The sequence below is a fragment of the Balearica regulorum genome, chromosome 2 (genome assembly GCF_011004875.1).
Source record: "Balearica regulorum gibbericeps isolate bBalReg1 chromosome 2, bBalReg1.pri, whole genome shotgun sequence".
NCBI lineage: Eukaryota > Metazoa > Chordata > Aves > Gruiformes > Gruidae > Balearica > Balearica regulorum.
In genome coordinates this window covers 108955917-108971457 of record NC_046185.1, presented here as the reverse complement: position 1 = coordinate 108971457, position 15541 = coordinate 108955917, and the positions used below count along the sequence as shown (strand labels likewise).

The window sequence follows — 15541 nt, the reverse complement described above, 5'->3', positions numbered from 1 at the left end:
AGCAGTTCAACTGATGTACAGAGTAATTTTAAATGGAACAAGAAGAATTTGGATGTCTTTTTAGCCATGAGATAGAGATTTGGCTATGATTTCTTTCTCTGTTACTATTTATGGGGACAAATTCTTAAATGGGGGATTTCTCAAAACTTAGCTGAGAAAATACTTATTTGCAAGGACATTCTATGTAAGCTTATATACATCTTAGAAACATTTGTGCTTGACGTAACATACATTCTTTGCTACTGGGAATTACAGATGTAAAGTGAGGGTCAAAACATCAAATGGCACGCTACGATTTTTGTCTTCACTGTATCTGAAAAAAATTTATAAACTGTGTTTGGTTCCTTCATCTGACAGGAAAAGACTAAATGAAGGGTCTAATAAAGAAGACATGCGTAGTACTACACACCCAAATTTTAGTAGATTCCTTGGCAGCAAAGGATGTAAAACTAAACCATTCACTGGAGGTTTCTTTAAGAGTCTAAATAAAAATGTTCATAAGGAAAGGTCAACCGGCACAGACAGCTTGCTTTTACTCAGTCCTTCTTCAACAAGCTGGAAAACATTCTCTAGGCCTTTTGGATGCAAACAGATCAGCTTTTTATTGCCCAGCCAGCTAGGATGTCCCTCCTACTTTTCCTGAGAAACTTAAACTCTTCTTGAAAGACTGTTCAAATTTCATTTCAGTACTTTTCTTTGGTAAATTGTACCTTACTCTTTGTTCCTTTTTTAACCTTTTTCCTTTTTTTTTTTTTTTAATTAAAGTTAGTCTTCCAATTTTAAGGAGAGTTCTTAAGGAACAGGGTAGGAACTTAACTTAAAAATGTACAAGGAAAAATAATTCTGTCCAATTTTATCCTCTTGGATACATTTTTGTTTGATTCTTCATTCTTAAGACAGAGCTATATCAACATAGAGTTAGGATTTATGTACAGGTCCTGAAAACTCTATTCCATTTTTGATGCTGAAGGTTGCATATTGTACTTGAAAGACAGTTTCTATCAACATCAAATCCTTAATGACATAAACATTAGTCTCCTTCTGAGCACAACTCTAGTCTACAGCTGGTATTATTGACCATCAAATTATTATGCCTTCTCCACATTCACCTGACAGTTAATCATCAAACAGTGTGATATATTGAGGAAAAATAATTTAATATGTTAAAGTTTCTTAAACAGAGGTTTTGCTAGGTAGAGCAAGGTCAATTCTACTGAACTGAAAGTTGGGGGTAGGATGGGTGGGAATTACTCTCTGTTTGTTACCTTATTTTAGACCAGACTAGTTGAATTCAAAGGGACCTATAACGACCATCTCGTCCAAGTGCCTGAGCACTTCAGGGCTGACCAAAGTTCAAGCACGGCACTAAAGGCGCTGTGCAAATGCCTCTGCAACACTGACTGGCGTGGGGCACAGAGCACCCCGCTCGGAAGCCTGTTCCAGGGTTTGGCAACCCCCTTGGGAAAGAAATGCTTCCGCGTGTCACGTCTGACCCTCCCCTGACGGTCGCAGCTCGGAGCCATTCCCCCGTGCCCTGGCCCTGGGTCCCAGGGAGAAGAGAGCAGCACCTCCCTCTGCGCTTCCCCTCCGCAGGAAGCTGGAGAGAGCAGTGAGGTCGCCCCGCAGCCCCCTTCTCTCCAAACTAGACAAGCCCAGAGTACTCAGCCGCTCCTCAGAGGACATGCCTGCCAGCCCCTTCGCCACCTTGCTTTGGTGGCCACCTCCAGACGCTTTCAAGTACACAAGTACATCCTTTTGAAAGGCTGGGGCCCAATTTACAGGATTGCATTCCCACACTGTGATCCGCCCCCCCCCCCGCCCCCCCCGCCCAAGTAGGGGAACGCGATTAGTGCAGCTCTAGCGAGTTCTTTCAGGATGTGCTGCTCCCACCTGCATTTGCCTTGTTGGGCCCTTTGCAAAGAGGAAAGCATGGCCTTCAAATGCGCGGGCTACCGGTTCCTTTTCCAGTGGAGCTCAAAACATGGGCTGCAGCTCACAAATGCCACGAGCTTGGAAATCCTCGCGACTTCAAGGCTGTCTTTTTGCTACGCGCCCTCTGGGCAGGGGGCCCTCCTGGCCCAGGAATTTGTCTCTAGCCTCCCTCTGCCTGCTGAGCCTTCAGAGCCATGGGCAAGGCCATGGGCAAGGGCCTGTCTGGTCACACGGAGCTTGCCCCACAATGTGGAGCTTCGTTCGCTGAATAGACAGAGTCTGGCAGCTTTCTGCACTCCTTGCACCAGTTTTGCAAAGTAAGGACCAAGCGTGTGCTGGGAGATTGTTGTTCCTAGCTTCATTTATTAATTAAAAACCCCAAACAATGATGTTCCTTTCTATCTGAATGACATCATCAGTAATTTCATCACACTGACATTCTCAGGCAGGTGTATAAAAAGCAAGCTTTACAGTCTTCCTTTGCAGCCCTCTTGCAGGTGCGTAGGGACTCGTAAAGAGAGGGGGTTGCTCTTTTGTGTCGCATAGCCACCTGGCCAGCCAACTCCTTACCCACACCAGCAATATCAGAAACAACCTTCCCCTTCACTAAATGCCTGCAGAAGTCATTTTAAAACTCAGCAACCTTTAGTCACACTCCTGGAGAGTAAAGCATACCCCCACAGACAGCACTGCCACCAACAACATCGTGCTGACTCACAGTGTTTCATCTTCTGTAGCTTTGACATCATGTGTGCTGATTTGGAACTCTCTCCAAGGAAACCTCCAAAATGGAAGCTCCGTTAATGCCAGCTGTGGTTACTTTCATGCCGAGGAGGCAGATAGCCATTTGGAAAGTGGCTAGGCGGACAGCACCAGCTTCATGCTCAAAGCCTACCCACACAGCCTGTCCACTGCTCAGCCAGCTGGTGGAGGGCTGGATCTGCTGGTCGTGACCATGTGGAGCTGGATGGCTGAAAGCCTCATAAACACATCTGTAGCTTTGATGCCAGCAAATGTATGAAACAGTGAAGTTCATAGCCAGGTCTTTTGAATTGAGATTTTGAATTAGAATTTTGAATATCGATTGAACCATTGTTGAAGATATGTAGGCTTTCTGTCTTCTCCTAAAGATACATTCATTGTCCACATCTTTTTCTGGATTTCCCTCTACTTAACTGTAAGAAAGGAAAGAGCTGCTATACACACAGTCCATGACTTGTTAAGAGAACTTCTTTTTGTGATCAACTAATGCACTAATATGCTTGTGAAACTGCAAGGCCTTTGCCTTTTCTAACAAATCTGTTTGAGATCACAAAGAATAACCATTTTGTTCTCAGAAATCCCCCTGTTACCCATTAAATGGAAAACCATATGTTGCTTGTTTGGGATGACTAGACATGTGTACATTTTCTTTTTTCCTAAAGTTCGGAGCATATTTTTTCCAAATTATGTATTTGCTTCCTCACTATGGAACTATTTCCCAAATTGCTGACAGGAAAATATCATTGCCATGCCATCTTTTCTTATCTAGACTCTAAATGTAGAAAGTCCAGTGTTTCAGATTTTTCTTCATTTATGGAAATACAGGAAAATGAGTTAATAGAAACTAATTGATGGAGGTCTTCCAGAAGATCACAGCCTATGCAGATAAAATTTGGGTTTCTCATTATTGATTTTGGCAATAATCAGGAATCCAAATTATCACTGCTTCTACAATGTATGTAACACAAATGTTTCCTACTCAAATTTTGTTTCTAGATACTATTTAACTCATTATTAAAGCAATGTTTCATTTTAGGGAGAAGGTCAATATTCCTGGGAAAAAAAATCAATGTCCATCAGACTTCTAGTGACACTTAATGTATTCATCATTTCAAGAGAAGATTAGTGCTTTATTCCTCATTACCTTTGAATCACGTTCCAAAATATAGGGTAATATTTATTCACAAGCTGTGAGGAGACAAAGCCAGAGAATTCAGAGGTCAAGGTCTGTTACATCAAAACTAAGAATCACTACACTGTTTCAAGTACTCATTTTGAAAAAAACTTACAGCACACTGACAATCTAAAAATGTAAAAATTGTGTATGTTCTTTCTCAATAGACATGCATTGTGATGCAATTAATACCTCTTCTAGTGACAAGAGTATGTAAGGTTGTATTCATGCCATTGCTTTTACAGAACTAACAGGCAACAGACTGTGAGCTGGATGTTAGTGCCTCCTATGGAATAACTGAAGATTTATAAGCACACCCTTTCCTGTCCAATATTCTTGAAGGAATGGGGGCTGTACACCTGTAAAAGTAAGGACAGTGCTTGATGGTGAAATTAAAGAAGAACAGAATTTGTCTCTCATATGAGTGAAAATGGATATAATTAAGATTAATCTTTTAAGTGCAAATTGGATTTCTTTGGTACTGGAAATCATTAGAAGACAAATATGATCAAACTAGGTTCTCCTGGCTTTTTCCTAAATCTAACGAATTTGTGCGGGAGGTGGTAAATAGACACATCATAGTCATGGTAAACTCTGTCTGTAAATCCTTTACTGTGTTTCTCTTACATGCAGACTCTAAAGAAAGCATGCATTGAGGTATATATTAAAAATCTGAGACAAAGAAGCTTGAATGATCATTATTTATTCTGATACACAATTTGTAAAGTTATACTACTCTGTTTTAAAGAAGCTGTAAACACCAGGAAGCACCTTAGATCCTAAAATTTGATATATAACTCATGCAAAGTGCAGCAGAGCAGTGTTACCTGAAGATTATGATGGAGATGAGAAGTAATACAGAAAATGAGTCCCTGTTCTCAAAGGCTCCAGGCACCATTTACCAATAGACTCTGCAAAAGTATTGCTCTAAGAACTCTGCACAGCAGGTCAGCCTTTGGTAGGCTGTAAAGGTTATTTAGTCAGGAAATAAAATATAGCTGATACAATAAAGCTAGTAAGGATGATACTTATTGTTAATTATAATCCTAATAATTAAATTTAAAATAATTTTGTAGCTGTGTCATCATGATAAATCATTATTTTTAAGTAAATACATTCATTTATCTTTTAGTCTAATTATTAAAATTGATGCTCTAGTCTGGTATTTGCCAGGCCACAGTACTGCCTTGGGCACCGAGTATCTGTTCACCAAAAGAAATCTGGCAGATTTCTAGGGTATTTACCATGCAATGAGAGATACAACTTCCCAGTATTTTTGGTTAATTCACCACTGAGCTCCAGGGACCCAGTTGTAGCTGGATGAAACAAATTACTGTGGAGCAGAGACATCTTTCTCTGTTAACGGCAGCTTAAGCCTCTGACAAAGAACAAGATAATGGACACAGAGCTTGGAGATTTTGGTGTGTCTGAAAGATGAAGAGCCTTCCTGTAACCATGTCCTATTCTGAAAAGGAAATTATTTCATGATCTTAAAACAGCAAATGTGCGTAGCCAATTTATACATTAGACAGATAATAAGATAATAAGAATTAAAGTTGTTATTTCAGATAACAACTGAAGGCGAGGCTGGGCTAGGAATGGATTGAAAGCAGCCCTGAGGAGAAGGACTTGGGGGTATTGACTGATGAGAAGCTCAACATGAGCTGGCAGTGTGCACCTGCAGCCCAGAAAGCCAACTGTGTCCTGGGCTGCATCAAAAGAGGTGTGACCAGCAGGTCGAGGGAGGTGATCCTGCCCCTCTACTCTGCTCTTGTGAGACCCCATCTGGAGTACTGCGTCCAGCTCTGGGGGCTGGAGCACCTCTCCTATGAGGACAGGCTGAGAGAGTTGGGCTTGTTCAGCCTGGAGAAAAGGCAGCTCCAGGGAGATCTAATTGCAGCTTACCAGTATCTGAAAGGGGCCTACAGGAAAGATGGAGAAGGACTGTTTATCAGGGAATGTAGTGACAGGACAAGGGGTAATGGGTTCAAGCTGAAGGAGGGTCGATTTAGATTAGATCTGAGAAAGAAATTCTTCACTGTTAGAGTGGTGAGGTACTGGAACAGGCTGCCCAGAGAGGTTGTGGAGGCCCCATCCCTGGAAGTGTTTAAGACCAGGTTGGATGAAGCTTTGGGCAACATGGTCTAGTGGAGGGTGTCCCTGCCCGCAGCGGGGGGGGTGGAACTAGATGATCTTTGAGGTCCCTTCCAACCCAAACCATTCTATGATTCTATGATTTATCTGTTTGAAATTTTTCCTTCTGTAGCTGTTTATTTTTGGTTTATAGTTTTTACTATGTCTCAGCCCTAGAATACATATTTCTCCATCTTTCTAGACTAATTGTTGTTTTCACTATCATACTGTAAAAATATTATGACCAGACCTGTGTGAAACAAAGCCATTTTGATTCACAAGGATTTCACACAAACATTTTTCTCTGTTTCACTTCAAGGAGTTCATCCCTTGAGTTTGTTTTAGAATTTCAACTTCAAAAGAACCTAAAACTGTGATCTGAAATTCAGTCAGGGCTGGAAAGCCTTGCCTTGTTTCAGGTCGAAAGCTCAAGAAAGTGTTGAATTCCCTGACCAAAGCAAAATCAATTCAGTGGAAAAAAACCTTCAGTAACACAAAATCATCTTGTTACTTTAAGTTAAGCAAAAATAAAATTCATTAAAATCATCAGCTATGGAGTAACAATCCCCACTAACATAGTCTTGACTCCAACTTCTTTGAGAAATGCCCTGATATACCCACTGCACAAACATACATTGAGAAAAGAAATAGATCTTTTACTGTAGAGTATATAATTTGTTCTGTAAAATAATTTTGTATTTAAGTAAAATAGTACTGAACAAGTGCTATCTGCACTTAAACACTTTCCTGTTCCACAGAATCACGACTTCTGCTAAATTTTACAGCCTTTTCACAGAATCCGCAATGCTGTTTAAAATTGCTTTCAGCTGTTTATACACCACAGACCAGTTACAATTCCAACTTCCCTTCTCCCCCAGCATCTCTTTTGTACTTCTGTTGCCACAAACTTCAGAACTGAAAAGCAAAAGGCAGCACACCAAGCATGTCCGAGTACACATGCACACTGCACAAGCAGGAAAGGACACATAGGGTCAGTACCATTGTAGCAGAGCTGAGGCCCCAGAACTCAGGACACTCTAACTACAGCCTTTGGCAAGCTTCAACAAACCCCCTCATTATTTGCAGGTATACCTAAAACTGTGAACACGGCTGGAACATGCTCTTGTAAATACTGATAGCTGTTGCCTGCTCAATAAAGGCAGAGTTAAGGTTGTCTCACTCTATAGCCTGATGCTGTAATTTTTGGTTTTCACTCATTTTTGTGCCATTAAATTCTATACTCTAGAAAGGCATAAGACTTCACATATTCTGACAGGATATCTATCAAGTGAGTAACTTTCTGCTCACCCTTTTGCAGAAAGAAGACTTCTAAAAGTATAGCAACACACATGGTAAAAACTAAATTTATGTTCTTTAAACACAAACATATAACAAAACAAAAGCTTAGCCATCTAAGTTAGAAACTTTGCCTGAATCAAAAAAGTAGAGGTTCTTGAACAATGTGTCTCCAAACGATCTGGACAGCTGTAATCCCACACGCTTTATCCATTCCATAGCTAAAGATGGGACAAGATACTCCAAATCCCCCTTTTGATACCAGTCCTTTTACTTGCCTTATTACACTGTTTTATCCATAAAAGGCAGGCGAAAATTCCATTAAGAGAAATGTTCACAGACCCTTGGATTATTGTTTCTTTCCTTTGCAATAAATGTGATTTCAGAAAAGTGATGCCATCCATTTGTCCTTGCTACTTCTCTTTGGGACTCAAGAAGAAAGCTAAATGATGTTATGTTATGTTGTAAAAGCTTATGTGCACACCCACAAAGGAGCACAGACAATGGCAGGAGGGGGAGCCCAAATAATACCCTGCCAGGCCATCCAGTGTCCAGGTGTCAGCAACTGTGGAGTCAGGGACCCAGGGCCAGCCTCTGGGCTGACAGAGTGCCTGAGCTGAGCTGGGGGAGGGATCCACCATGTGAGGATATGGATGTTCACTATTCTCACTAGTGGACATCCATCCTCCTCAGCCGGAGAGGGGAGCAGGTTGAGGCTGGTCGCGTTGTTATCTGCGTGCTCCGTTGATGATCTGTATGGCCAGCCATGTACATATGTATATGTGGTCTACATGGGCTCTGTGGGCACATGTCTACCAGGAATACATTTACAGCCTCGCTACTGGTTGGACCTGGGGGAATGCAGCTGCAGCAGTCTCACCTCTGGCGGGCTGTTGGATCCAGCATGATACGTTTTCCTCTACCAGATTATACTTACTTTCAGACGCTCACTAGGTAAAGTATACTTACTTAACTGAGCTTCCATCCCTCCATTTCTGCAGTTAAACATCTTAACAGCCTGTCACATGTGTAGGAATAATATTTTTCAAGTGGCTGTAACAGATCAGCTAAAGCTCTGAAAATACTATACTTTCAGAAAAATATATGATTTTTTTTTTTGTTTCACTGAAATACATCACTATAAATTCTGAGTTTTCTTTCTCAAGATTAGATGCAAGCACACCATCAGTATGCACATTCACTCTTGGTAGCAAAAGGGCTGCCCATGAAATTTCTCCTCCACTCATTGGTACTTTAAATATCTCTCATTAATAAATATTCATTTGCCATTTAACTCTTTCAATTTTACCAGGTCCGTAGCCAGACCATGGAGGACTTTGCCATTTAATGCATAATATATCTATTAATAGTTATTGTATAAAATACGTTCCCTCTTACATTAATATAATGTTTAAAAACAGAATAGGTTTTTGTTGAAATTCAGACAACTGTGAATTGTCAAAATTTTCTCATTGGTTTGGTGTTTTTTGGTTAAAAATGAAAGAATTCTGCAATTATCTTTGTAAAATTTTACACAGCTGTAGTTAAAGTAAATAGTAAAGTAACATTAATTTTTATCTATATAAATCCTGGCTTCTATTTTAACTTTTCACCTGTTCAGAAGAATTTTTACCCTCTCCTCAATATTAGGAGGTTGTTTGCTAAAGAAAAAATGGAGAAAAGTAAGGACTGGATATGTTTTCTGCATCTTCTAGATATTTAGAATACACTTCACAGATTAAAATCCCACTTATAGTACATGATAAAAGGAACAAAAGACACATACTGCTGACTCTACATACATTGGTCAGAACCTATAAAAAAACTGTGTCTTTTTCTCATTTCTGTGCTTTAATAGTGTAGGGCATGTGGAGCTCATAGGAAATATTCTTATTTGAGAAACTCCTAAAAACAAGGCACATATAACTTGATTTTAGAATGGCCAATAATCGCTTTGGGATTAGCAACCTGAACAAGCATGTCTCTACCAGCGGTCAGCAGCTCTCCCCAACAGCTTAGTGCAGATTCACTGTGTCCATCTGAAACTCTAGTGTACAACTGCTGAGAATGTGTTCGCTCAGTACCCCCAACTAAGACAGCTGCATTACTTTGGTCTCTCACGTGGTGCAGCACAGTGCTATATCTACAGAGGCACGTATTTATAACGTGGAGTATGATTAAGCCAACACCTCCTTTGAAAAAAGGTTTCAGGATCTGTAACAACCAGAGAGGAAGACTGACTTTTCACCTCAAACAAAAGACATCAATGTCTTCCCTACTCCATTGCAATTTTGAAACTGCAGGATGGCTTACAGTTATGACAAGTGGCGCCACTGTATCCAGTTCCATCGCAAGTGCACTTGAAGCTGTCCCACGTCTGGGTGCATTTGCCACCGTGTTCACAGTGATTGGGCACACACCTGTCAGGATGAGATGCAAAGACAGAAAGAAAAACCTAAATGAGCATCAAGATTTACACACAGCTAAATTATGAGCTGCCCAACCAGTGTATCATGTCCTTGCCTGGTAATTAATCCTTGTTATTTTAGGCAGATTAACAGAATTTGTATCTGAACACACAACCGCACCAAAGATGATTCATGGAGGCTCTGCTGCAGCCCTTTTACAAACAGCAAAAAAGCACAATAAAGGTGGAATACATTCACCCATCATAAATTAGGGTTCTAAGCTATGTATGACTGTTACTTAGCTGTCAAAACAAAAAGAACATCACAAGTCACACCTCCGCCTGCTGTGCAGGTGGTGTCATGCCTCAAGGACTCCAGTCCCACAAGCGACTGAATGTTAAAGAAAGAATGCCAGTGAGATGCTATTTATCTTTCTGCTGCCAGCAATGGGATAAAGCGGAGGCAGATTGCCTGCTGGCTAGGATGGAAATTACTAATGCTGCATTATTAAAACAAACAATAGGCTTCAGTATAAAAGCTGTAAATGTTTTTTTCTTCACGGGGTTTTGTGGCAAGTGTTGTTCACCTTCCTCCCACCCACTTGCTTTTCTTTTCCAGCTACACTGTTGCTGGAGAGTGGAAGGAATGCAAAAGAAAAAGTGGAACACTAAAATCCAAAGTTATAGCGGAACATATATTTATTGTTTGAAATATTATCTAAATGTGATTTCAAAAATCTGAGTTTGGCCAGTTTCATTTCTATCAAAGATAGTTAATAATATGAATTACCATGTACTTTCACCTTTGAAACTATTAAATTTCTTTGCTTTTGGCTTTGAAATATTGTTTCAAATAACCTTTTTTTTCCTTATTAAATTTATGCCAGTCAGACTCAATACAGGTTCTACATTTGTGATCAGGAACTAAAGGAGCTTTACTTTCATGTTGTGTTGGTCAAATCTTATGAACTACACTTTTTTATTATGACATTAAAAATTAGGAGAACCCATGTTAGACAAATTAAAATAATTCTGTACATGCATGTGGTGGGTTGACCCTGGCTGGGGGCCAGGTGCCCACCAGAGCCGCTCTATCACTCGCCTCCTCAGCAAGGCAGGGAGGGGAGAAAGGAAGATGGAGAAAAAACAATCCCAAACTCGTGGGTCGAGATAAAGGCAGTTTAATGTAGCTAAAGCAAAAAAAGCCGCGCGCGGAAGCAAAGCAAAAAGCAAAGATTATTCTCTACTTCCCATCAGCAGGCGATGTCCGGCCACTTCCTGGGAAGTAGGGCTTCAGTAAGCGTGCCCCTTACTCCGGAAGACAGACATTGTAAAAAAAAAAAAACAACGAATGCCCCCGCCCTGTTCCTCCCCCTATTCTCAGTTTCTTACTGCTGAGCATGACGTCATATGGTATGGAATATCCCTTTGGTCAGTTTGGGTCAGCTGTCCTAGTTGTGTCCCCTCCCAAGATCTTGCCCACTCCCAGCCTGCTGCTGGGGAAAAAAGAAATGTTGGAAAGCCTTGATGTGTGCTGGCACTGCTCAGTAGTAGCCAAAACACTGGTGTGTTATCAACAGTTTGCTAGCTACCAATACACAGCACAGCACTATGAGGGCTGCTGTGGGGAGAATTAACTCCATCTCAGCCAGACCCAATACAATGCATTACAAATTAAGTATGCTCATTTCTAAGATAAATCTGAAATTTGTCATATTCCTATGATAGCTGACAATACTCCCAATATTGACAATACTGACAAATAACACCCAAGGACAGCTTTCCTTTCCTATGTAGTAATTTATTGAAACTGCAAGTATCTGCGTGAACCCTCTATGAGCTTACAGTCTCATATCTCCTCAAGTTCCAATTAACAGCATTGGCATACATGACAACTACCAACAATAACCTACGTCATGATATCCATTAGAGACTTGAACACTGTATACTCACATTTATAAAAGATGTTTGGTTTTATGCATGCTAGTACAAGTACCTCAGAATATACACAATATATATGTCTTACATTCTATATCAGCCTGTAGTATTCAAGGCTACCCATTCTTTCTTTTTCAAGAAGATCAGAAAATACTGGCTTGCTTAAAAATAGTGCTTAAAGAAATGCTCTTTAAAGCAAGAAACGAAGCATTTAAAAATTTTGTTTTAACAGTAAAATACAGTGAAACTACCTGAGGCAATTATCACAGTTCAATAAATTATGTTTTCAACATTGTATAAGAGAATCCATTTCATTTTGTAGGTGTGGCAGGCTAAATGTACAGATAGAGCTGATTAGTGCTATTCAGCTAATAGGTCATGACTTTCTGTTGTGTTCTCAACATCACAGAAGAAAAGCAAGAGCACATAATAGCACATTTCTAAACACCCAAACGATTAACAATTTATATGAATCCATTGCTGGTGGATACAAGACTAGGAAAAGCAGAGAGTGGTGACATTTCAAAAATAAGCTCATAAAAGTAACTTTTACTCAAGGATATAAACATCTCTAAAAGTTCTTAAATCTGAATATGGTTTTGTATTTTTTCCAGCCTTTCAAAATAATTGCTTTTGATGTATTTTCTTCGTTAACATTTGAACACACATTACTTTAGAAGTATTTTTCCAATGACCAAACTAAGCATTTTTCTACGTGAATTTCACCAGCTATTTATATGAAGTCTCACATGTAATGCCAGTAACTATTTTCACATTTTAGTGTCGTATAACTTACTTTTATTGTACCATAACTAGTAAAGATACTGCATTATTGACTATATAACTGAGGTAAACGACTTAATCTAGGGAAATATGAAAAACAGATATGTATCTGTATCATTTAATGGAGCATATTAAGTCATAAAACCAGAGATATCCAGCAAATTCCTTGATGTTAATTTTACTTCTAGTATGATGGTTGGACTAGCCTAGTCTGTATCTGCAAAATTTCTTTTTTACTCATCTGCTTTTCCCTGGTTTTTACATGATGTAGTTAGAAATAAGGAGCAAACAATATCTTAATATTAGTGCTAACTGGAGTTTAAATCAGACTATAAGATAATTTCCTTAGGTCCTCCATCCACCCTCAATTTTCTGTTAGTTATTTTATTAGATAGAATTATAAGATTTATTTGCTATTATATCCATTAGCAAACTTCTCTAACATAATATGCCGCTCATGTGTCCACTTTTTGGACAAACCTTATGCACTGTAATAGAGTTTACGGGAAATTTTAGGTAACCAGAATGAAAAAACTACCAAAAAAAACCCCCTACCCTTTTGAATTCAGCAGAGGTATTAAGAGGAATATCATTTCTAACTGTAAACTCCTTTATCTTTCAAACACTTTTCTTGCCATGGAGCAATAGTAGGATGCAAATACTGCTAAGATATAAGGTACCTTGCCTATGTATTTCAGTATACATCTTGTTATGAAATTTGTATTTTTTAAATTATTTAAGCATATGCAATCATGTAGTTTATCTACTTTATGTTTACCATTTAGTAGATAGACAAAATATATACCCTCAAACCCAACACATGCTCTACTTGCAGTTCATTTATATTAAAAGACTAAGTTTCTAGGCAATTTCACTTTTTACTCTCCTTTTAGGAATAATGCTGCGTCACATTAAAAAAAAAATTAACTTCAAAACTGCACTTCCCTCCTGAACCAGGCTCTGAAGTTAGAAGCTGCCACAAAACAGAGAACTGGAAGTAAGTTCCTAGTCACCAAGTTGTGTCCCTTCCCACTGTGGACACCTATATTTTAAGTACTGCTGCTTATAAAATCTTGCTGACTCCATTTTGAGAACTTTCTTGCTCTGTTGCTCTTTCTGAAAGGCAGGTCTAGAACTTCATCCCTTCAAATGTGATACACTTTCTCTTAATTTCCATCCCAAAATTTATCCATAGAGAGTTTACAGATGCTGTTTTGTCTGGTATTTTATTTAGTAACATTCACTTGCATCTTAACTTTTGTAACTTTTACATCTGATGACTTCGTAGAGAGCAATCATGGCTTCTCTCAGCTGGTATTTTTATGAACACAAGTCCTCTGTCGGAAAATACATTTTTGATTGTTGTTCTTCCTTGTAGCTCTGTTCCCACTTGCACTTGGGATCTAATCAGTATTCTGGAGGAGGTCTTACCAATGTTCTGTGATTTCAGAGTTGATCAACATTTTTGTATTTCTCTACTGAAATTATTTTGCTTGATATATAGTATTTTCCTGACTACCTCAGAATAGTGGCTCAAAGTCATCCTAAGATTGCTCAATACATTAAATGCCTTCAGTACATTCCCATCCTCCTCCTCCTCTTCAATCAGGTCCAACCAACAAACTCTGTCTTTATAGAGAAATATTTTTGTTATTGTTGTCAACAGCATTACTCTGTACTATGTCTTCCATGCTGTCATCCAAATCTTTCTGCTTATTTTTCTAGGCTGAATCTGTTTCATCAGCACATTTTGTCAAGATCAAGATATTCCTAATTTTGAGCCAAGGTCAAAGCATTAAACAGGATCAGCTCTGGCACTGATCTCTCAGCAACTCTAATCTCTCAGCCAGCTGTTAACCCATCAGTATAAGTTGTGAGGCAAATCCATTTGCCAGTTCACAACTCACTCTGCAATTCCTCTCTCAAACCCTATCTTCCCTGGAAGATTTCCATCATTACAGTATATCAAGTGTTTTATTGACATCTGAAAAACTAGATCTATTGCATTTTTCCCATTTGTTATCTCATTAGTTTTGGTGTATTCTGGGTTCCTGCTTACTCTAAGTAATTGGAGTCCTAAGTAATTGCTATTCCTTCATTTCTTTTTTATTTGCTGATTCATGAGCAATATTTTATCTGAGGAATATTAGCAATATTCCTCAATAATAACTGGTGTAGATATTGCTGCTTTGCTTTCATATGTGGTAGGAACCAGCTCATAGACTTTTGCCTCCTTTTATCTTAATATTATAACTGTATCCTCTAGAATATCTTTTTTTTTCCAGTCCTGCACAACACAGACCAAAGAAATAGACCAAATTTCCATTCCTAAATAAATCCCATGGCATTCCATTCCTTTCCTGCCGATGTTCAACAATGCCCTCCTTATTAAAAGTATATATGGTATTTCTCCAAACCACCACTTTACCCATAGTCCATTCTGATTAAAGTTATTTGTAAAAAATCTGTTTTAATCAACTGTCTATGTTTTAAAACTACAGATTGCAGCTCTGATCTTCCAGCAGGATGAGGGAAAACTGTATGTTACACTTGTTTCTTTACTGTCTGCCCAGATAAACTTTGCACAAGGAATACAAATAGTCTGTCCATGCACTGAAGGTTTAACATTGCCTGACGCTTTAACATTACCTCAGAGATGCTATATACAAATATCTAGCAAACCACTAAGCTTCTCCCCACCCCTAGACTGTCCAAGAGAGAAAATTGGGAACAGGATGCTCACATAGTCTGTAGCAAACACTGTTTTTTTTTCCCCAAATGCATCTTCGGAGCAACCAAGAACAGCGCTGTGGTTCAGATGTATTATTTTATTGTCAGTCAGGCTACTTCCACCTGCCATCTTTACTAAGGGTCTTTCCCCCATCACATGAGTGAATGTACAGATGTTAGATCATAGGGAATGGTCTGTGAGTCCCAAGACAATATGGCAACCAGGAGCAGAATAAGATACCTGGCCTAAGCCCCCCTGCCTCTGCCAGAAACATATAGAGAACTGCCAGTGCCGAATGAATTGGGACTGATATGAGATGTTTCTTCTGCATGAAGATATGAGACTGGGAGAGGCTGCTCTTTTGAGAACTGTAGATTATAAACAT

At 39.3% G+C, this 15541-nt stretch overlaps 1 protein-coding gene across 2 annotated transcripts in view; it reads right to left on the bottom strand.

Moving 5' to 3' along the window:
* The window catches only part of CNTNAP2 (contactin associated protein 2), a 1224243-nt gene that overhangs the window by 406055 nt on the left and 802647 nt on the right, over positions 1-15541 (bottom strand). For both annotated transcript variants that reach the window (XM_075745282.1, XM_075745283.1), the window contains exon 11: positions 9611-9717. In XM_075745282.1, the coding sequence (XP_075601397.1) occupies positions 9611-9717 (107 nt within the window). The remainder of the gene's footprint in view (positions 1-9610; positions 9718-15541) is intronic.